This window comes from Acinonyx jubatus, chromosome C2 (assembly GCF_027475565.1).
Source record: "Acinonyx jubatus isolate Ajub_Pintada_27869175 chromosome C2, VMU_Ajub_asm_v1.0, whole genome shotgun sequence".
In the NCBI taxonomy this organism is placed as follows: domain Eukaryota; kingdom Metazoa; phylum Chordata; class Mammalia; order Carnivora; family Felidae; genus Acinonyx; species Acinonyx jubatus.
The window spans coordinates 95,351,114-95,375,173 of record NC_069384.1 but is presented as its reverse complement, the minus strand read 5'-3'; the positions used below and the strand labels follow the sequence as shown (position 1 = coordinate 95,375,173).

General features: G+C 35.9%; 1 protein-coding gene across 13 annotated transcripts in view; it reads right to left on the bottom strand.

Annotated features, from left to right (window-relative positions):
• The window catches only part of MECOM (MDS1 and EVI1 complex locus), a 555,921-nt gene that overhangs the window by 5,457 nt on the left and 526,404 nt on the right, over positions 1-24,060 (bottom strand). For 10 of the 13 annotated variants that reach the window (XM_053221232.1, XM_053221230.1, XM_053221229.1 and 7 more), the window contains 7 exons: positions 22,559-22,646; positions 17,419-17,445; positions 11,580-11,746; positions 10,446-10,523; positions 6,497-6,666; positions 4,462-4,606; positions 737-973 (listed from right to left, as the gene is read on the bottom strand). In XM_053221232.1, coding sequence (XP_053077207.1) covers positions 737-973; positions 4,462-4,606; positions 6,497-6,666; positions 10,446-10,523; positions 11,580-11,746; positions 17,419-17,445; positions 22,559-22,646 — 912 coding nt within the window. The remainder of the gene's footprint in view (positions 1-736; positions 974-4,461; positions 4,607-6,496; positions 6,667-10,445; positions 10,524-11,579; positions 11,747-17,418; positions 17,446-22,558; positions 22,647-24,060) is intronic. The other 3 variants (XM_027061470.2, XM_027061471.2, XM_027061474.2) reach the window with 1 other exon arrangement.

Genomic DNA, 24,060 nt, shown 5'->3' with positions numbered 1-24,060 from the left:
ACTTCATATTATATTTGCAGTATAAAGAAGCATGCATCCGTTATCAGGTTCTTCAAAGTGTTTACAAATATTGTACCTTAAAAACATATTTGTTTCAAGATTTTTCATAACTAAAGCACGTGTGTATAAGAGGTAAAGAGTTAAAGTCAATGATGTGAAATCAGCAGTGTAGTGGAGACACAATTTATAGGCTTATAATTTCCACTTAAAATAAAGCCAGTTATGATAATATTTAGTCAGCTCCCACTACCCAGAAGAAAATATAATATTCCTAAAAATTTAACTATTCGGTTAATTTTTTTTTTCACTGAAAAACCTACCTGTATAGAACACATATATATCAAATTAGGTGAAATTTATCTCAATAACAGTTGACTTATAACACACCGGATTTTTGAATGAATTAGATAATGTTGATATCTCCATTTTACTTGGTGTTTTACAGGTAGGGTCTAAATAAATGACTGGGTACTCGTTTAATTTTCATTTATACATCTATCTCAGGTTAGAGTTTCCCAAACAGCAATGTATTTTTAGTCTTGTGGATTATGTTGATGGCCACCTTATTTTCATCTAATCAAAATGAATACAACAAACATGCCTTGTTAACTCAGCTTTGCTCTTATGATTCATTACTCATAAACTGCTAGCACCTGAAATGTTGTCCTCATGGAAAAACAAAGCGGAAGGAATTGCTGTCATATATGCATCTGCTCTTGCTTATTTACTAACTCACCTCACTGGAGACGTTTTGCAACTCATCTCCAGGGCACTGGCTTCTTCATACTCATCCTCAGGATTTCCTTCATGTAAATTGCTTGTCACGGGTTCTTTTCCTGTTTTTCCAGTAATATCATTGTCTTCGTCCTCCTCATCTAACAACACCTCGTCTTCTACTTCTTCGTCATCCAGTAAATCTGAATTTTGACTGGTCACCAAAGCTTTCTCATCCTTAAAATGACTGCCGTTCATTCTTTCAAAAGCATAAAAAAAAGCAACGGGTTCAATTATTGGTTTCCTTTCTAAATGTGCAGCTAGCTTTCTTATCATGTCTTCCTAACTGTTTAGATTTCCAACACTTCCACAAGAAATTTTTATTGTTTATGCTTTATGGCAACCATGGGAAAATAATGTAATTCGCAAATGAGAAAATGAAGAAAAAAATAATTGGGTGATTATTCAGAGGATAAAGGAGCTTGTGGCAGAGCTGGAAAAACAATCTCAGATTCTTATTCCTTATCAGAGTGTTCCTGATAAATGATATTGTTATATATAATATAAAAAGCATACCAATGTTTGTTCTACAAAATGTCATCTAATTACCATAGAAGTGCCCACCAATTAAAATAATAGGTTTCTGGAAAATTCAGATCCCTGCAAAATAATGACCAATGCTTCAACATACATGCCTAAAATGAATCTAAGGGTTCAAAGAAAATGCTAAGATAGCTGCCAGGAACCAACCGGTATTTGTTATTTCTAGGTGATATTTGTGGTACATGCCACTTAGACATCCTGCTCAAACTTGGAAATGATTGAGAGCTCACTTATTTGTACTGTTTTCAAATTATCCTTGAAGGTCTGAATGTAAAAAGTTCCTTGTTTCCCAGAAGAACTTTGGGGTAGGAAATTATCTAAAAATGTAATTATGCAAATATCTTTTGAAGCTTACTTAGTATGCATGTCTAATATGATACGAAAGAATAATATTATCTTTTAAAAGTCATTTGTAATACTTTAGTTTGTGGTTGCAAGGACTGTATTATGTGATTCAAAAGTTTAATTATAAAAAAGAGTTTAATTACATAGAAGTCCCAGTTGAATACATTTGAGAGTATTTATAAAACGAAGACAAACTTCTCAGGCTTTAAAATAAACATGAAGAATGTAAAAATTGAATTTAAGTTTCACTGTAATATTTACAAGGCAAAATTAGGGGTGCCTGGACTGAGTCAGTTAAGCAACGGACTTTGGCTCAGGTCATGATCTCAGGGTTTGTGAGTTCGAGCCCTGCGTTGGGCTCTGTGCTGACAGTTCAGAGCCTGGAGCCTGCTTCAGATTCCATGTCTCCCCCTCTCTCTGCCCCTCCCCCACTCACGCTCTGTCTCTTTCTTTCAAAAATAAATAAACATTAAAAAAAATAAAATATAAATAAAAGTCAAACTTAACTTGGTTTCAAATTGATTACAAATGCTTTGAACTACAGAATCTCTCTTCCTAACCTCCTCTTTTTAAAGATATATGACCAGGGAAGTTAAAACACTTCCCCAAATTCAGAAAGTTTGTTGAAATTTAAGTTATTGCTACAGAAATGTATGATTTTCACACCTAATGGAACGATTTTTCAGATCATGGGAGATTAGGTATCAGCAATGTATCCATCACATTCCCACGTAACAAAAAGGAGTATAATTTAATATTTAGATTTTCCAGGGTAAATAAATAAACAAAACAATGCTGGGTGTGACAGATATACACAGTAAAAATCTTAAAAACAGTCATATTACCATTGCTAACCTTTTTATACAGCCAATCTCTTAACCTCTTTTATCAAAGAATGATGAAAACATGTTTTGCACAGACATAAATTATTAGTTTCCAGACATACTGCCAACTTGCTTGCTTGAATGGATTGAAACTGTTATTTTTTAAAAATGAAAGAAAAAGTAAAAGAACCAAAGAATGCATGGATGAAAACCAAAAGTAACAAAGCCAACATGATTAAAAAAAACTATTTGTTAATTATGCTTTCAAATGTGGCAATTTATGGGGGATAAATGATTCATCAAAAGTAGCCCCGATAGGAGTGGAGGGGGGTTAAATGACTCAATCTTCTTACTTCTGTGCTGTTTGGACATGTTGAAACCAGATGTCGTAGCTCTATGCAAGCTCACAAATTTCCAAGTAAGGGCTAGAAAGTCTGAAAAGGCATCTCAGAACCCAAATGGTGGTTTCTGTTCAACATTTCTTTTTGTATCGTGTATATTTCATTATCAAAATGTAATTTGGTAACTCTCTTACCTACTTGTTCTTACTACTTTGTATTTCTGATCATCTGCCTCCTCTCCCTCCTTCCCTCCTCTCTCTCTCGTACTCTCTGTCTCTCTTTTACACACACACACACACACACACACACACACAAATGGGCAAGCAGAGGGAAAGATATGTCCAACTGCACAAAGTCATAGCTCTTATCAGACTTCTTAGAAGCTGGGAAGGGTCATGTAATAGATCTTCTTTCCTTTTTCCATACACATGCTTTATACAAGTTGAAGAACAGAATTGGTCATATAATTTTGTTATCTTGGGAAATGATGTTTGTTTGAAGCTTACCTTAATGTAAAAACTACCTAAAATAATTATTTGACTCTTAACAGCATCAAAAAATAGAGGACACAAACAATAATACTCGTTGGATGAAAAGTAATAGAACTTCATTAACTAATTCCATGTGACGTTAAAATTGACTATGTAACATCCTAATCTAATAGGCTACTGGATAGTTATGTTCAGAAAAATCTAGCTCTCAATATCAGATACTTAATTATAACTTACAGAAAAGAAAAATTAAATCCTGGAGTTTTGGTAAAATAATGTTTCATTAACATCACATAAAATGTAAACACTAGATAAATGTTAATTATTATTATCAGCAGCATTAAAATTCTTCTTTTTGAATTAAGCCATACACACTTGACATTGATGATAACAAGAGGTAGCCAGGGCACCAGGTCACTGAAAACAAGGATGATCACACCCAGTGAAACAAACATACCAAAATTAAATGAATATTCATTCACCTGAGGGCATACAGGTAGTGAGAGAATCTTATCAAGAAGTCTCAACTTATTTCTATGTAAAAGCTATTTACATTATATTCAATGGGTGTTTTATATATAGATATGTACACATGTATACACACACACAAATGTATATACAGATATATATATATTACACATACTGATAGATACATATACATATATACACACTGATAGATATACTCACATATTATCTGTAATATACGTATGATATATAATAGTAACCACTACTGAATCAACTGAATCCCTGTGGTGGCCTTCCCTTCTGCTTGGCAAGTTTTGGTAAAATATTCTAATTAGTTATCAAGAGAAGCAGGGCAGAATAGTGGTAAAAGCATGGGCTCTGGAACCAGAGAGCCCAGGCTGAGTCCCAGTTATTAATTACTTATGTGGCCTCTGGCAAGTTATCTAACCTTCAATATCTTCATTCTTTCACTGATAAAATTCCATAGTAATGGTTGCTACCTCATTGGGTTATCATGATAATTAAATTCATACATGTAAAATGATTAAAAGAGCATTTAGTATTTAACCTGCACTAAATAAATGCCAGCCATCGGTGGTGCTCACCAAAGTGAGCACAGCAAATCTATTTGGAACGTATTGATTTTATAGGGTTTAAAAAGGAAAAACCCCGCTTTACCTCTCCTCTGTGTTCCTGGGAGACTGGCTGCTGTGGTTGCTGTTCCCAATGAAATTGCGAATTTCTGTGAAGTAAGCATCTTCTTTGTCATCAAGAATCGCGCCTGTACTTTCCAGTTCGGAATGAGGCGACGATGTGGCCGTACCTGAGGGGAGAGAGCCTTTTGTCAAAAAGACTATTATCAACATGGCAACTTATTTTGAACCTTGTTTCTTCTTCATCTGAACAGTGTTTCCTAAAACAGGTTCTTTTGAATACTAATAATGGTAACATTAAGAGGCCAAAGTCTTCCCCAGTTACCACATACATGCCCATGAAAGTCCCCTGGAGAATATTCTGAACCACTGAAATCCTGAGGTACAGTCTCCCAAAGGTGCTTCTCCCACAGTTTCCTCTCATTCCCACCGTGACATAAGAACATTGACATTCATATTATGAGGAAACAGGGTGAGGCAAATTATAAAGAGGCCTTAAATAGATTCTGCCCGAAGAAACTGTATACTCAGTCCTGGTTGCAATCAATATGTATTTATTGCTCCTGTGTTAAAGTACGTTACCAAAGAAAGACTGAAAACATGCTAAAAACTCTATACTCTGATTTAGTGGATGAAGCAGTGAGTAAAACTTGACACGCCAGCCCAGAGACTGAGGTGATACAGCATTAAGGGGACAATAAGGGATCTGCTGTATGTAGGATGATCTTCAGCTTCCTTACCTTTAAATTAGAATCACAATACCTTAACAAAGGATGGTTGTAAGGTTTTTATCAACTTACACATTTATAAACACCTTATATGTGGCCCAATTTCTACCAACATTTGCTTCATGCTGTTTAGCTTTCGCACAAGATATCTACAACCCAGTAGTTCACCATAATAGTCTACACATTCACGATAAGAGGTGAGACCATCTCTCAGTTGAATAAAGTTAGAATCTGGGCCCACAAATAAATATTGAACTTGGACATGTTACATTTTTAACTCATTTAGTTATTTTCTAAAATACTTTTGATTAGAAAATTATGGGAGTATTCTGGAAGGGTGCATGTGGTTGGAAAGCGCCACCAGTTTTCTACACTGAATTAGACTTTTGTCTCTAAAATCCAGTATCTTTAGACCACAATCATTTGACTTTTGGCTTAGAGGAAAGCACACAGCATATAGTTCTATGTAGTAGCCACCAAATATTGTAAGCAATGTGCCTGTACCGGGAAGGAAGGATTAATCATAAAACAATTTTCTTAGGTAAAGATTACTACTTTGAACAACTTCAACTTCTTTCTGTTTTTAAAATCTTTTCTTCTGAACCCCATGCTTGCTCCTTTCCTTGCCCCAAGTAATTTTCCTGATTCTCTAGAAACTATCATTTTCCCTGCTAACTATGTGCTGGCAAGTCTGAGTTAAGGGAAGGCTAATTTTTTGATACTTTTAACTTAATTCTACATCAGAATTTACAACCCAAACTGCACACCACTATCACTTGCTATGGGTTACTCTGATCATGTTAACAATCTTTTACCATTAATCCCTACAAAGTTACTCTAGGGATATTCTCTGAACTGTAGAACTCCTACAAAAGCAGCCACTGTTTCTCAGTTAATACTCAGAGCACGGTATTCTGGGATGCCACTGTGGAAATCCTGCCATGCCTGGAGTCTGCATTCTGTACAACAGGTGGAAAACTGCTCCCTGCAATTTAGGAAATCTTGATTCATTCATCTCCTATGAGATTGGGTCATGGTTCTCTTTGTTTACAATTAACAATTGAGACGAATCCAGAATAAAAAACCAATCCAAAAAAGACCCCAAGTTACAGATTATTCAACAATCAAATCATTCACATCATTCTATAATCTCAAGGGAAACATGTTGCAAATTTTAGGATCTGGTTCGGGTGTCAAAGTGGAAGGAGAGAAGAAAGATCACAATTATCTCTCTTTTTTTAAAGTATAGTGGACATACAATATTATTCACAATTATCTTTTAAAATGAGGAAATTAAGCCATCCTCTCCTCATAACACAATTGATTACCTACCCGACATGTTCCCATTCTCATGTTTCTTTAGGTGTCTGTCTAAGTTGGTTTGTTGACCAAAACACCTATCACATAAGTGACACTTAAAGGGCTTCTCCTTATTGTGGATGTTACGAACATGCCTTTGCAAGTTGGAAGAGATGCTAAATGATCTGTCACAGTATTTGCATCTGAAAAATAAACACAGAGAAAATATTCACAACTAAATCGAAAGGTATTTCTCAAGACTAGAAAGCCAGATATCCAAAGTTATCACCCATAAAACATTTTAGAGAAAAGGCACAGGCAAGAATCCTATTCACAGAGTCAAGATTTCAATTCCCATAGATTTTGATTCCTTTAAAGATTTTCATGACTTTATGAAAAACCATAAAAATAATAATAAAATATTGGTGATTTGATTGCTCCAAAATGGATTAGAGTCATCAGTTTTCATATTTTAGATAAACCTCATGAAATTAAGGACATTAAGAAACAGTAGCATTATTTTACCTTCTGCTTAGAGCAATACAAATAAATCCTTCCTAAACAAACATGAAACAATTCACGTAGTCTTCAAATAAAATACAAAAAGCATTCTTAAATTCAAAATTGCAGAGTCTGATTAAATAGTTTCTTAGTAAATTCACTTTTTAAATGGATAATATTCTCAAAAAGAGCAGCAACCCTTCCAAAGTTTTAAAACTGAGGCAATGTGAATAGCTTGTTCTGATACTAAAGACACTGATTTTCATAATCTGCAGCAATGACAAACCCACAGAGCCTTTACTCTAATAGACTTCAATCTGTTAAAAAAAGAAAATAAGAGTGGCACTAAATTCTCCTTTTGGAATAAAACAAAGGTCTTCATTAATCTCCGTTCTTCCTATTGCCCCCAGTTTTCCATTTCTATTTTTCTCAAAGAGTCTGTGGCATTTCTGAACCAGGTCAGTTTTCCAAGAAAGCACTTATTATTAGTTGGCTAATTGTTTTTGCCTTCCATGGGATTAAAAAAAAATTCATAAATTATTTTGAAGTTCTCTTTTAATCTAAATAAAAATGTAATGCCTCCCCCTCCCCACCCCCAACCCCCTAGCTCTTATGGATAAAGAAGAAAAGCGGCAATTTATGGGGTATTCTCCTTTGGCATTTTAAAGTAAATATTGCATGATTTGTTTGTGTGGGGTTTTGTGGGTATGTGTGTTGCTTGGGGGAAAAAATTAGCTTTCTCCAGATGACTTCTAAGTGAAAATTTCTAACTTAGCAGCCAGAAAATCTTTAACTTATTCTTCCATATGCGAAGGGCCCTTGTCCTCCCACTTCTAAATGTAGACTCAGTGGTTCGAGTGCTCTACATCAGAAATCACCCCATTCCACTCGAAGTGTTTGGGTTTCCTCGGCTGTCTCTACGTGATGCCAGAAGTCTAGTCAGTTCAGTGAGGAAAATAAATCTGTTAAACTAGTTACTTTGGCATAGTATCAATAAACCAGCTCAACGACTGATTTAATTTTCCCCCTTAAATGCCCTGGCATGATGAGGTTCCCCAACTTTCTTCACTTATAATATTAATTTAAAAGTGTGTGAAACCCCACATTCAGTGTAGTTATAATATTTTAGCCTCTGCTTTTGAATATATATATATATATATATATATATATATATATATATGAGTCATGGGCTTCTCTGTAATAACTCTGTTGACTCCCAAAGCCCACTACAATGAGAATAATGATTCAAAAAGCACAACTGTGTTGTAACAAACAGAATAACCTAGAAAACACCGCTAGAGAAAACGTATACTCCCATCAAATGCTCTAAAATTTTTTCACTCAAAACATTTTCTTCATACATCATGAGTTGGACAGATTTTGTCTTTGACATGCTTCCAACTTTCTGCTCGTATGCAAAGGGGCTTTTCCAAATCTAATACACATCACCCACTCTAATATAAATAAAATCAGCCAATAAGAAAATTTTACACAGTAATCATCTGTTACTTTGTATTTTTCCTCTGCTAATGTCCTAGCCAAAGGTTTGAGTGCTCCTGAATAAAAAATCATTCCATTCTGCTCTAATAAATTAGTAGGTGGTTAAGAGTCTAAGTTTCAAAAATTCCTAAAATGAATACATAACGCAGTCATGAACAATACACAATTCAGAATTTGGATGTAAACATGGGGATCATGAGAGCCTTTGAGATCATGGTGTAAGATAAAAACTCTGACATGGAAGCTCCATGACTGGGTTTTAATTCTGGATCTTTTAGTACCAGACTTTACAGAAGGCAGTTAACATCTATGCATCTGCATTTCTTCCCTTGTGGAACAGAGGAGCTACATAAGTAATTGCTTATGATCTCCAGCTATGCAAAAATTCTGGCTTGTTTTCTTTTAAATATACATACAATAATAGCACCATTTATGGGGAATAAAACCAGTAATTCAGGTACAAAGAAAGAGTAAAATGAGCATGATACAGTTCCACACCAGATCCCTGGCCATAACAAAATGTAAGTGTTGAAATTTTTCTTCCACTTAAGCAGAACTCCTGGAGTCTGAAAAATTTTCTCAAAAAGGGAAATCACCTACCACCTGTCATTTTTCTATCTCTCTGAAACTTTTTATTTTCAGTCCATTCTATCACATATAAATTAGAAATATCATATAAAGACCATTGTGTCACATATAAAGTAGAAATATGACTTGCCAATAGTAATTTATAAAACATGTAAGACAGCAAAGAATTTAAGAAAACACTTTATTTTCTGAATTTAAGTCTCTCTAGTTTTCTCTTAAAATTTCAATCCTCTCCACATTAGCATTCACTGGCCTGATCCTTTGCTTATTCTTATATGTAAAAAAGTCTTTGGGGGCCTGAGTGGCTCAGTCGGTTAAGCATCTGACTTCAGCTCAGGTCGTGATCTCACAGTTCATGCATTTGAGCCCTGCATCAGGCTCTGTGCGGACAGCTCAGAGCCTGGAGCTTGCTTCAGATTCTGTGTCTCCCTCTCTCTCTGCCCTCCCCAACTGATATGCTCTCTCTCTCTCTCAAAAATGAATAAACAATAAAAAAAATTTTTAAATCTTTGAAACCTGAGAAATTATTTATTTTAACGTGAAAAGTGAGCATGCAGACAAAAATAATTTCACACATATGCAATGCATAAGAATTTCAAAGCAGAATCAAATTACAATATGACTTAAGATAAATAACATTTATCCTTTAACAAATATTCATGAGCATCTAACACTAGGCGCAAAGCATTGCACATAAAACAAGTAGATTATATCGTAAAAAGGAAGATGATGTTGATGATTTTAATTCTTTGGTAAATAATAATATTATAATTAGACACATGTCCCATGTGTCAGATCGCTGATCTTGACATTCAGCAGAATAAGCTAAGAGGTAGTTTAGAAATTGTTGGTAGAATTGCCCCTCTTCCTACAATATATTCTATTTGATCTTTTCTACTCCTAGTTCCACATCTTCTTCTTCCTCTCCAGGTTTAAAGTTTATTCCTTAAACCTCATAATGGGACCTGGGGACACTGACTTAACTGTACTGGGGAAACAAAGTTATACATGGCTTGTCAACTCAGAGCAGAGATTTAAGGCTTGAAAAGGGAGGCTGCAATGTTATGATTACTGTCAGTTAATACAGCACTAACTATTGAGAAGAGAGCACTAAAATAAATTTTTAAATAATTTTTAAAATGGCTAACATTTCTAAAATGCTTATTCTGTCCTAGTTACTGCTAGACCTTTTTAACTGAGATGTCGGAAGCCTTGATTTAAAACATTAGGACTCTTCCAATTTTTATCCTAACCACTCGCCAATTCTTCTTTGACTCAAAACTAAAAGGGCATACATTCAGGCATGCAAAAAAGTAGCCTCCAATTAGAGGGATGAATCCACTCTAACTGCTATAATATTTACGAAGATATTTAGTAAAAATCATTGTCAAACCTGTAAGGCTGCTCTCCTGTGTGGGTTCTCAGGTGCCGTGTTAAGTTCGCAGACCTTGGAAAAATCTTGCCACAGTATCTGTTATGAAACGTGTTTATAAGAGAAAGTCAGCACGATCGACTTTATTTCACTCAAGCTGCATAGAAGCCAGATGCGTATTCCTGATTTAATTAATCTTGCATGGGAATCACATGTCTTTGGTATTTAAAATTTGCAACAAAGCCATTCTACAGATATAAATAACTCCACAAATAAAGGCTGCATTATGAGATCTGGTTGAATTTGCTCATGCATAAGCAAGCAGTTTATGAAAATAGACTTTAGTTTTGATGACCCCCATACGCCTCTTTTATTAACTCTATATCTTTATAGTCACAAAACTGAACCAGACAAGGGGATAAAAAAATGACAAGAGTCTGTGATTCTGGGTTGATGTAAACAGATTTCAAATGTTTCAACTCATTTTATATGTTAGCCACAGTGACAACTCTGTACATTGAGTGGTATCAGATCAGACAAGATTCTAAGACCTCATCCATCAAGGTATGTTCCTATAAAAGCTTTTCTGGAAAGAAAGTGACACATTTTCCAAAGAGCAGATAAATTGATATGCCTGAGTCAGATGTCACAAATTTCTGAAGGCAATACAGAAATTATATGCACAATTTATTAAAGAAAAAACAAGCTTTACTGTAATAGTGATGGGTAACAAGAAACTTATTAACTAGCTTTCTTCACTTATCGACCTTATTCGTCCTTTGTTAATGGCCTTATTCTTCAATGCCATGACAATTAATAAATGTATGCTTGAAGACAGTAGTATTATACGTTTGCATGAAAATAATTAACTATGAAAGAAAATTCATAAATATCAAAGTGAAACAAGTATTTGGACTGTTTCCAACCTCATTTATCACACCCAAATGGCCTGTGTTAAAATTCTCATTTAATAATAATTTTTTTAAACCACCACTTTTATATCTCCCTAAATAAAGAGTACTTTGAAGTACTTGAGATCTATCATGGTCACTCTTAATCATCCAGTCACGAATAATTTCCCAAACAAATGGCGGGGTCTTTTGAAATCAGAGGGGAGACGTTTGGAAAGTCAGCCACAATTGTCTTAGCAGTTACCTGCAGGTGTAGCGTTCTTTTCCTTTCCGCAGGAGGTTCTCTGGCAGGGCATTGGGAGGCGCTCTGAAATTGAACATGGAGGGAACTGACTGCAGAAGTTCACTGGCCTCTGGTTTCAGGGCACTGAAGTTCTCGAGCTTCTCTGCCATGTTTTCAATAGCTGACATCTGCAAGGCAAGAGCATAAGACCATGAAGGACTAGTCTGACATCTTTTCTTCTGTAATCATCTCTAGCAAATCAAGAAATCATTAATAAAAGGGAGGCATCAAATCTGCTGAAGGCAGTAGACTGTAGAAAAAGGTTGTAGTGGCCCAATATTAGACAAACAACAAGAGGACTCGTGGATTTAGGAAATAACTAAGGTAGAATCATGCTTATACAATGCTCGGTGAACTTTTTCATAAGACCACGGTTAGGCCACTTTATGACCATTTGATATACAATTGAGCAATGAAACACATGAGCAATAATAAAGCCAAATTAGATGTTTATTATGTTAAGAGACAGCATTAGTATTGTGTTATGGATATCAACAGTAAAGTGGAAATTATAGGGAAAGGTCCTGCACGCCTTGCCTAGGTAATAAAAACCATAGGAAGCATGGCATTCCATGAAGAGAATTCACAGCATGGAAAACATCAAGTGTTCCAAAGTTACAGTTTAAGCCAGATGGGTGTACTGCAGAAAAAAAAAAAAAAGAAATGTGTAAGAGGTGTTTTGCCTATGACTATGTTAACTTAATATCTGGATATACCAGATTTTTAAGTGTGATCATATACAAAGAATTTTGACGAAATATGAATTTGTTCTGGATTAAGATCAAGTTGAAATGACAGTTCATGATAGATCATGTCGTATAACTTGGCATGGGCATTAATAAGGGGCGTAGTTAGCGTAACCTCACTCTTAGAGAAATAATCTTGAAGAACTACCCTGCCTAATTCTTCCCCTCAAGCATCTTAACTTCTTTGCCTTATAATCTTCAAGTTTTTGTCCACTTGCATATGTATTTGACAGTCACAATCAGAGGGTGGCATTTACTTTGATCCTTACTGTCCTTAGTTAGAAGGACTCGCCCCTTTCCTTCAACTCTCCCCAAATGTTAAGTTTCCTTAGGGCTCATATTTTATTTGGAAGCTGCTTACTACTGAATTTTTAAGTAGAAAAGCAAACTCTCAGGCCATCCTGTTAAATCAACTCACCCATTATTTATTTGGTTCTCAGGCACTATGCCACCAGAGAGCTTGGAAAGCTGTTAAAAAGGTGTTTGCACTCTATATGCACTCTGTGTGTTTCTCAAAGAGCTGGGGTGTTAGACCAGGAGACTCCACACAAGGATAAAAATGGCAACAACCGCACATTCCAACAACTGTTCAATCCAAGAGGATGATTCTTTCCCTGATGAAATGGCAGGACACAACTGAAGGCCTAATTTATGAGCTCAGGTTCGAAAGAAAAGGTATCACTTCCTACTCAAAAGGAAAATTAACAAAATATGTATTCCATGGCTGGGCAGCTGGATGGAATACCACTGGCTCCTTATGGAGAAGCAACCTCTTAACAGAATGGCCTGACCATGATGCTCTTCTTACAAAGAATATAGTGCACGCCTGATTCTTCAAGTGACTATTCATGTTGTAGTTAGCTCTCTTTTTTCCCTTTATCCTGGAGTCTGCCCTCTCATTTCATGCCCGGACTCCTAATGCTAGCTACAAATTGCAACGTACAGGGTACCACTGCCAATTTGCCAAATGTCTTTCATCAAACATGGTGCAAAAAATCTCAGAGGAAAGTCAAGATACATTTACTTGTCAGACGACAAATGTGAACGCGTTGGGAGGCGGTAGGGGCTATAAGCTCAGGGGTTTGATTCATAATCACTCAGCTGCTAAAACATTCTCCACAGATGCAAGTGGACAGCACATTTGTCACTATGAAGGATTTTGACACATACTGATCACAGGGCAGAGATATGGAATTGATGCCGCTGCTCAGAGAGGTTGGCGGAAATTCTGTCCCTACAGAATACGGTCATTATCCTCCTCCAGCCAGGGCATTAGCATTTTTGTCTTGCGTGGGGTTTTCCTTCTTCAAAATCAATCCAGAAATATTTTATGACACTATTTTATTTGCATTTATTCCTTCTAATTGTGTCTTGCAGAGAATCATTTGGATATTCCACCCTCCACGGAATAAACTGTCTGAGTGAAAAATGACCTCTGGCCTTCAAGCTGATTAGCAGAAACAAGCAAGGGTAAGGGTCATGATCGCATATATTTATTGGGAAGAATAGCAAGTGCATGGGTGATGATTATTAATGTTTTATTTATGTACATTTAATATTGGAGTAAAGTTTCATTATCTAGTGGTTTTAAATCATTCGAGTGTCCGCCCCGCTGACACTCAGATTCCTGTGGCGATATATCTTCTAGAAACACTTTTCCTTTTATATGGAAAATAGTTTACTCATGACTATTATTCTCGGCTTTCATCTATAGCACATATAAACTACAAGCCCTTCAACTTATTTAAGAGCAATTGGCTGTTGAGAAATGTGTCTTGCTTTAGTAGCAGCAAATATCTCTTTTTGAAGAAAGATCATTGCGATTACATTACTTCAAACTATTTCAATTCGGGGAAACTATCAAGAAACAAGAAAATACACTATGGGCTTGATGACTAAACACTGGCATTCTTAAAGATAATAAGAAAAAGAATAGGGGTGACCCGAACGCTTCTCTTGAAAAGCCACCCCCACCTTTGGCTTCTGGTGTCAAATGAAAAGAAGATTGAACTGGAGTGGAGAAAAGGGAGAGAAGGAAGATGGAAAGTCAACCGAGGGTACTTATTGACACCACACACACACACACACACACACACACACACCACTTTCTGTCCAGCTAGCAAACACTCCCACTAAAAGCCACCATGAATCCTCCCTTTTATCTTCATGAGATTTGCTCTTATTGCACTTGACCTCAGTTGAAAAGAAGACGTTTCCCCAATAGGACAGATAGAAGTGACTGAGATATCTGCCAGTTGGGTAGTTTAGCAATTCTGTGACCAACATCAGTCTGCCTATATCTTGGATTAAGGTGCTGGATTAAGATGAGCTAAGGGGCGTCTGGGTGGCTCAGTCAGTTAAGCGGCCGGCTTCAGCTCAGGTCATGATCTCACAGTTCGTGAGTTCAAGCCCAGCGTCGGGCTCTGCGCTGACAGGTCAGAGCCTGGAGCCTGCTTCAGATTCTGTGTCCCCCCCTCTCTCTCTGCACCTCCCCTGCTAGTGCTCTGTCTCTCTCTGTCTCTTAAAAATAAACATTAAAAAACAAAAGTAAAAAAAAAAAAGATGAGCTTCATCTAGTGTACAGGTCAAAACTCTAACTTTTTCACTCTGTAAGCTGACTCATGTGATGCTCCTCCTGAAATAACATGCATTTTACAAGAGAAGTAATATGTTTTGACATTCATTTGAAAGTTTGGTTTGGTATTTTAGAAGTGAAGGTGAATTGGGATAAATGGAACAGAATCTCGCTACATTTATATTTCAATTATGAACAATCCAACGAAGAGGGCAATGTGTACTACTATAAAAAAGAAATTTGCTGAGAATGGGGAAAATAAAGGAAGAAAAGTTAGATCATATATTTTAGAAATGCATTTCCCTGTGTCCTATTAATGTCATACGCTAATCTCTGATCAGTAAATGACAGGGCTTTTTTTTTCCTATGGAACAGTAATTTTTATTTATATATACAATAGTTGTTGATGGTATCTGCAGCCAGATGTCTGGAAAAGGAAGTCATTGCACCCCCTTTCAGTCCCCAAGAGACTATTAACTTTATATTGACGCAAACTAATATTTAGACACAATTCCCTAGATCCTACCAAAAAATGTAGTTATCTCTCTAGTCAAATAAAGTTAGTATTTTTAAAAACATTTCAGCAGGCAAGATATCATCAACTGGGTCCTAAGCACTTAGCCTAACATTTATTATCTGGCAGCCAACAATTGATGACATAAAGAAGTTTCTCATTAAAACCATTAAAGTGACAACCTGATGATATGAAATGATATGTCCAATGGCACCATGAATTATGTGACTTAATGTTTTACAAATTAGATTACACATGTCTTTATCATAAAACAACTAACTTTTCATAAATAACTTATGATGGGAAAGTTTGTAGATTTGGGAGTTTTCTATATTTATTCCCTTTATAATCTTAAGAAATCTCAAAATTGTGGCCATTTGGGGGAAATGTTAAGTATTCACATTTTACAATTATCTCACTCCATGTATCACATTCAGCAGTCATGATTATGAAACCCCTTAGAATTTGTTTACCACTCAGAATGATATACTTTAATATTTTAGTAGTTCCCACTAATATCTATGTTTTATAATAAGACTATAAATCATGGCTCTGAAAACCCTATGATTCAGGGAATGGATGTGTTTCCAAAGCACTGAAATGGCAGTTGCTACCATTGCATCACCAGGAAAGGGGGTCTAACTTAAAATCTGGATTGGCTTTGTATAATTGGTAGAACCATTGGGCGTGCTATGTAGGAGATAGCATATGACAAATAAAGCAGCCAATGACATAGATATTGTCAAGTAATATGCCACCTTATAAAGGATGAGGACCCTGAGGCATGATACTGAGGATGGATCTCTGCCAGGAAAGGCAGAAGAGAAACACTGGAAATACAGGTCATGGTCACCAAAGCCCAAGCCCATCAACTGCACAACTTTGTCTAAGGAAGTCTTAGTCTCTCTCTCTCTACCCCTGCCTCCTTCCCTGTTCCTCTTTCTCTCTTCTTTTTAAATAAATGGACTTTTGAAATAAATGGACTTAATCCCGTCTATCAAAATGAGAAAAATCACAACTCATCCCATATTCCACAGAAAAAATAAAATGGAGGAATTTCTGGTAAAGAAAATCTAATGTCAGAGAAAATAGGCAAGTGCTAAAGTGTTCCAACTTGAACTGACTGATACATTTCTATATGGTGACCAAAAAAATTGACCCATATTCCAGGACTTTACTCATATCTCAGAATCAGAATAATTTTGAGTAAAGAAGAGAATGAAGGTGTAGAATTACATATGATTAGAAGAAATTCTGTAATATGTGTTATTTATATGTATTTCCATTGACCCAAGGTTTATTTGAGAGTGAAAAGTAAACAAGCAGTATTCTTTGCATTTTGGACAAAAAAGAAAGCCAATACCTAGCATCACTACCTGACAACTGACTGTATCTGGAAATAGAAACAAATTTGAGGAAGTGAGACCCAAGGCTAAAAGATCCATTTCCTAGTTAGACATGTATTTCTAAACATTTAGTCTTATTATTCCAAATAACCAGAACCAAGTTCTGCCCTGGGATATACGGATGTGGATTCCAATGTCAGCTTGTGTCTACATGTAGGTTCAGGTTTTAACCTTTTGAAGGCTTTATCAAAAGCATCTTTAACATGCTGATATAGGCTCCCCCAAATAATGGTTGTTTCCACTTAGTGACCCATTTCGAAGGCTCTTTTAACAACATGCTCCCAAGTGCCGAGAAGGAGTTCTACATCAAGGTATAATTACATGGAATGGGTCACATTTATAAAATAAACTTCTTTCTGTAAACAATTTCTAGCACACTAAATGCCCAATTAAAACGGAAGGTATTTTGCAGCTTGACAAAGCGGGAAAACTATCCGCTGAAGCCATATCATTTAATGGAAAGTGGCTCAGAATCCTTTATCATCTGTACAGCACTTTATAAGTTGTTTTCCTTTTAATGCTACATTATTTGAGTCAAAAATATAAGTAGGAAACTTACCCAAGTTCTCTGATCAGGCAGTTGGAACTGGGAGCAAAATTGAAACAAAAACAAAAAATTACTTCTGTATCAGTATCTTTATTGCAATCTATCCTTTGAGAAATTAACATTTATACGGACTTTGTAATTTTTGCTTATCATGTAACTGTACCTTGAGTAAAGGTTTTGGAAATGAAACTTAAATGTTTTTATAACACTGCTGGATTTCCTCTATTTACCTAAATTAAATTTTAGAATCAAGGTTATAAACCAGACTGTTCTTTCTTCCAAGAAAGCCAAACACTACCTACTACCACCAAATCTTAAATAGCAAAGTAGATACTTCCTTATTTGTTTTTACTCACTGTAAAACAAGATTCCTAAACTTTAATAAATAAAACTTAAGCAATTTCCTGAAAAAAAATCTAGTCTCTTGCATTTTTATAATGTTAATAAGAAAGAAAATAAGATATTTACTCGAACGTGAATTATTAAGTAACAACAAGGTAATGTGCTGGGAAATGCACTGCCTGACTTTTACAAGCATGGGACTCAGACCATTAGCAGTCAGAACACATAAGGATATTAATTAAAAGTTACCTATGTCAACTTATGACAAGAATCACTTGGGAAAACTTCAGTGAGCCGGGAGCTCTTCCAGGAAACACAAACGTTATATCCTTAAAGTTATCATTTTGCTTGGGTAAAGGAGCTATATCTTGCTTTTATAAGTTATGGTGTCTTTAATAAGGAAGATACATAGTTTTTTAAGGGTAAAAGATTTATTGCAGAGGAAATCTAACAATAAGAAACACTTTGTCAAAAGCAAAATAGAAGAAGAAGGGCAAAAGACTTAAATAATTTTCACATCAATATATAAAAGATAACTTGGAAAAAGACTAACTTTTTCCCAGTTCTATGGGATACAGTAACAGGGTAGTCAGACACTTTAAAAAAAAGAGAATAAAAATGAAGGCATAAAGGACAGAAACAGAGTTTCTGTTGCAGATATACACAAAGCCAAACATCTGGAAATAAAATGTATTAATAACCAAAAATATATTTAAAATATAGGCAAATCAAGGACTAGCCAGTTTTACAGTAACACAATTACCAAATGATTTCTATGGCAATTTGAAAAAGCTAGCAATGTAAATGCCAAGTACCTAAAACACAAAGTAGCCAATGAAATGCACTTTCTAGAGATCGCACAATAATCCCATCCCTTCCATCTCACCTACTTGTGGCTGTCATTCTTTTTCAAAATTATAATCTAGACTAAGACTCCCCAAACAATTTTCAACCACATTTCTAGGAAGAACGTCTATAGTACATATTTGTACCTTACATTTAACTTATTTCTAAAAGAAAAACAGAAATATAAATAGTCCTCTAGTGGCCTGACACAGCAAACATACTTCTTAGAATGAAGTGAGTGAGGAATTTAGACCCTGAAAATGAAAACAAAAAACAAAACAAAACAAAATAGCAATTATCTTTTAATTTTGGTGTATGTGTTCTTATATCTTATAGACATTTTTGACAAGATTTTTAAAAATATGTATTATTATTCCAAAAGTCAGTGAGATGGCCTAATAATCTTTTAATAAAATTCAATAAAATATCAATATCGAATTAAAATATCTATTGAGGTGTTCACCTTTCATTGATTAGGAATTGTGCCCTGGGGAGGAATATGCTGGGTAGAATACAAAGACATACAAAAGTTATAAAATCAGACTTGCCCAGAGAATACCCCTACCAAGAATTTATATATATATATATATATATATATATATATATATATATGTATACGTATATATATATATATATATTTCTATATATATGTATACGTATATATATATATATATTTCTATGTTTTCTCTAAAGCATTAAGAGTATGTGCTCCCCTTGAGGCACCTGGGTGACTCAGTTGATTAAGCATCTGACTTTGGCTCAGGTCATCTCACGGCTCATGACTTTGAGCCCCGCGTCAGGCTCTGTGCTGACAGTGCAGAGCCTGCTTGGAATTCTCTCTCTCTCCCTCTCTCTCTGCTTCTCCCTTACTCATACATGATGATGATATTATTATTATTACCCTGAGAAATACATAGGGAATGCATTATTCTCATTTGGAAGACAAACATACAGAAGCCCCAGAGGGACCATGTGATTTGCTCCAGTGTACTTTAAATTGGAAAATGAAGTAATGAATAGTCTTCCCCGAGCATTTATTTAGCTATAAAATAAAGGCAAGGCCTGGGAGCAGAGGCAAAGCCTTCCATTTTGGCCTTCTGCTCTGTGCCACCCTTACTGCTGCCCAATGAGGCAGTACCAAGAACACATTAAGCATCTTTCCAAGTACTTCTAGACACATCAGAGCTCCCCTAAAGAAAGTGGGCTCAGGGGATGGCAGGAGGTCATTTTACTAACGGTTCTTTACATTCGAAATGGGATACTTCCGCATTCACTAATAATGAGAGCTTTTCCTCATTTAGGTCCTTCCACTTGCCAGGCATGATGTGTACCATGTTATGTACGTTAACACGAACCCATACAGCCACCCAGGTAAAGCTGGTAGGGTGTGCCCATTACGTGGATAGAGAGGCTCAGAGAGATGAACTGCGTTGGTCCAAACCTGAGCGTTTTTGCTAATAAGCAGCCACAAAGCAGTCATTTTTGCCCCCAAATCCTGGCAGGTTGTCTTTGTTTTGTTTGCGTTCATTTATGGGAAAAGAGATCTTGAGGCTAGGATGGAATTGATAGAGTACTATAAAGAACAGAAGAATTCTGCTGAAACTTCAGGGCATTTGAGGCAGATTTTCTGAAAGAGCAGACTATTTGGTCTGAAGGCTTGATGAAAATAGGGTGACCCAAGCTTCTCCCAGGTGACGGTCTTTATTCCACCTGTAGCCCAGTGATATACAGCCATTACACATGAAAACAGCTACAATGTTTATAAAAATAATAAAATATTTCTGTAGTAGTTGGTAAACAGCCTCTGCTCCAAGAACCCTGACTTGCCCCCCTACCATCCTGGCCTCATCTCAAAAGACCCTTCAGACAGCCCGCCAGCCAACAACTGCGGCATTAACATTGGTGCAGCAAGGACTTCCAAGATCCTGCTCCAGAATTCCAGGAGTCCATTCCGATTGGTCAGTATTCATGACATATGAGGTGTTAAATATGTTGACTATCACTCATGGGTCCTGTTCTAATAGCAGCAATAGGCAGTCACTTCCACCAAGACTTGACATTCTGGAAACACACACTGCCACTGTGCTCCTACAGGCATGTTTGCGAGGCTCTGAGGGAATGACTGCTGTTCTCCAAGTATTGCACATACATCTCGTCATTTGTGATCCTTCACTCACTTTGGAAATAATAAAAGATAGCACATTTTCTCATATTATGTGATTAAAAATATGCACATACTGTAACACTTGTATGCACATGTAGAGCTATTGGTAGGCAAAATTGTTCATCTTATGAACTAGTAAATTTACTTTGGCTAGTTAAAAATCTGAATTTCAGAGAGAATAGGAACTTTACACCCAACTCCTTCATCCTACAGATAAGGAACTAAGAGCCAGATAGACTGTCACTCAAGGACCCTGAATCCCATCTTTTATCCATCCGTTACACCATGTACCCATAGCACTTCATTTTGAAGTGATTAGTTACTAAATTTTAAAGATAATTAGAATATGAAAACAATTTGATTCTTATAACTAAACATATATAACTATAATATCCCTGTGAGCATTTAGTTATACTCAGAAAGTAACTATCAAAAAGATACACTTTTCGTACATCTGACACAAAATGTATGCAATATTCATCTTCCTCAGCCCATGAGGCCTAAAAGTGCAATTTAAATCAAGCTAAATGTAAAATATAAATACCTGATAAACATTTATTATTTTATAACTCTTTTCTTTTCCATAAGGCAATTATAAAAATCATATCATTCCTTAGCCTTTCCACATAAAATGAATAGTGACTGGAATATTTCTAACCCTTTTACTACTAAGTCATGAATTTCCTCACTTTGAAATAGAGAGAATTTTTGAACAATGATAGATTTCTCCAGCTAACCAGAAGATGGTACTTCAGTTCTCATACTCTGTTATTTGGGACGCTGGGAAAGTACTTGAAAAATTGACGAAAAGGTAGCAGAGGGGGAGGGGGTAGAAGGGCAGGGAGAGTCAAATTCCAAGATAATTTAATTACCTCACAACTTTCTATAAGACATCTTGCATAAAATTCCACCAGTTTTATTAGAGGAGCACAATTTTTAGTTTGAATATGTTGAAACACAATAAATTAGTTCACTGATTTTAAGCATTTTCATAAAAATTTTGCTTACCATCTATAAAGACCAGAGCTTATAACCTTTGAAATCAGAAATAAGGAAAACAAAATATCAGGTTAAAAAAAAAACGTTTAAGATGTTTGTATATTTGTTCTTTCAATACAATTCTCTACATTTTGATTGATAGGTAAACCAGTTTTTAAAAATAACCAAATACGTAAGGAGATAGAAATGAGCCAATTAGATGGCACTGCTTTGTATTCTTCTTGTGATGAGAAACTGTATATATTTTGATAAATGGACACAGCCCCATTCAGCAAATAGCTCTGTGTATTGTGGTAAATTCTTGTGCAATTACAGAACTTCGCTGGAATGCCCAGTGGTCTCTAGATAAATTCCTTCACCCTCTATGGTAACAACTTGTCAGGTAGACTCATTTCCTGTTTTTTATCTAAGCACTAAAGGACTTCAAGGACCTTCATGAGTTTGGGACGAGTCACAGTCTGACCCATCTCTTATTATCAGTAATTTTTAAACACACACAAAAAAAACTTCAATATTTATTTTCTTAACTGAATTTTGTTCACTCCAAAATATACTTTGGATCGGTAAGTAGTTAGCAGGAGACAATAATTTTACACCCCAAAACATGTTATTTTTCCACATATATTAATTTTTTTCTTTAAAGAGTTTGGGTTTTAATTCTGCTAGAATTTCCTGTGTTCTTCCACACCAGCGTCATAGGAAATCCTAATGTTCTCAAGATTTCTTTCATTTCATTGCACCTGCTTTTCAGGATCAACAAGTTAGTTTACAAGCTTGAAGTCTCAAATTCAAAATACTTACTTGTGGGTGAAATAAGAATCCTGGCGAAGGTCTCAAGTATTTCTCTTTTAAAGCTTCAAGTGGGTCAGTTAGTTTTCTTTTCTCTACTCTGAAAGGTTAAAATTAGTTTTTGAAGATGAAACAGTCTCATATATCAATCGCTACATAATTACTGACATTTAAACAGCTAACAATAAAACAAATGGTAGATTTCTGGGAAGCACACTAATAAAAATATAAAGACATCTGTTCAGCTCTTGAAGAATACTCATGGCACTTCTAGGCGCTCATAGAAAGAAGGTCCTATTCACAATGGTAAAATCCTATTGGGTGACTAGTAACAATAATAATGAGGAAATATAAAAACTGAAGAGTCATGAAACCGGAGGCTTGGTTAGAGATTTGTACCTTTCCATTTCAAATGCAGACAAGAAGGCTTGATGATTTTGAAATCATGAGGACAGAGCTCATTCTGAAAATTAAAGTCATTTTCTGCCAAGAAAGTGTTCGCCTAGACATTCGTTGTATTTCCCCCATACTTGCCAATGAGGGCAGGAGAGTTTCTAAGCACCTATGCATTCTGCTCCCCTCTCTTTGAGGTCCCTCTTTTGGATGCCGCTGCTGACAAACAGGGCAGGCAAAAGGGGGTGGAGGGAAAAGGAAGAGGAACTTTTTGAAAATAGAGAAATATAAAAATTATCGGCATATCCCTTCTGCTTTCTAAATGTTTGTTATTCTATTTTCTATTAAGTATGCAGGAAGTGACATCATGGATTAAATTAATTTCTTTTACCAACTGTTGATACATTTCTTTTTAAGAACCGTTGAATAAGCATGCTTCTAAAATAGAATCAAAATTAATAAAAACAGCTACCACTTCTTGAAAGTTTATAGATGCTATGTTTTGCATACACTATGTCACTTACTGAAACAGGTCCTCTTATACCCATTTTATGAATAAAAAAAAAAAAGAACAACTTTAAGACATGGGAAAGCTGAGATTTCAACTCAGGTCTTGCACTAAAACTGGTGTTTAGGCATTTCATGACTTGGGTAGAATGACAGGCCTAGGTCCCTTATTCGGATTGAAACACCAGGGAGAAGACTGAGTTTTGAGTAAGCAAGGGGCAGAGAGGGTTAGGATATGATGGAGAAGAGTGTAATGGGTGTGTGGAGGAATTGGAAACCCATTGCCACTGGGAGGGTCTGAGAAAAAAAAAAAGTCTAAGGGATTATCTTCACAAAGGGCTGAGATGTATCACTGAGTTGGAAATACAACCTCACTGGCAATGGGTAACACACAATCTACACCCCAAATATGGAAGTTCTGTTTTCCCTTCTTTTACCTCTCTTATGGAGACTGCCACAAGAATTAAGACATAATAATTGGGAAAAAGTGCACAGGCATGGTACTGATGGCTCGGAAAATATTTTCGCACTGTCCTTTTCAATCCCCTTCAAGCTGGGGGGGGGGGGGCGGGGAGGTGGGGTAGCGCTCAACATACCGGCCGTATTTCTTAGTT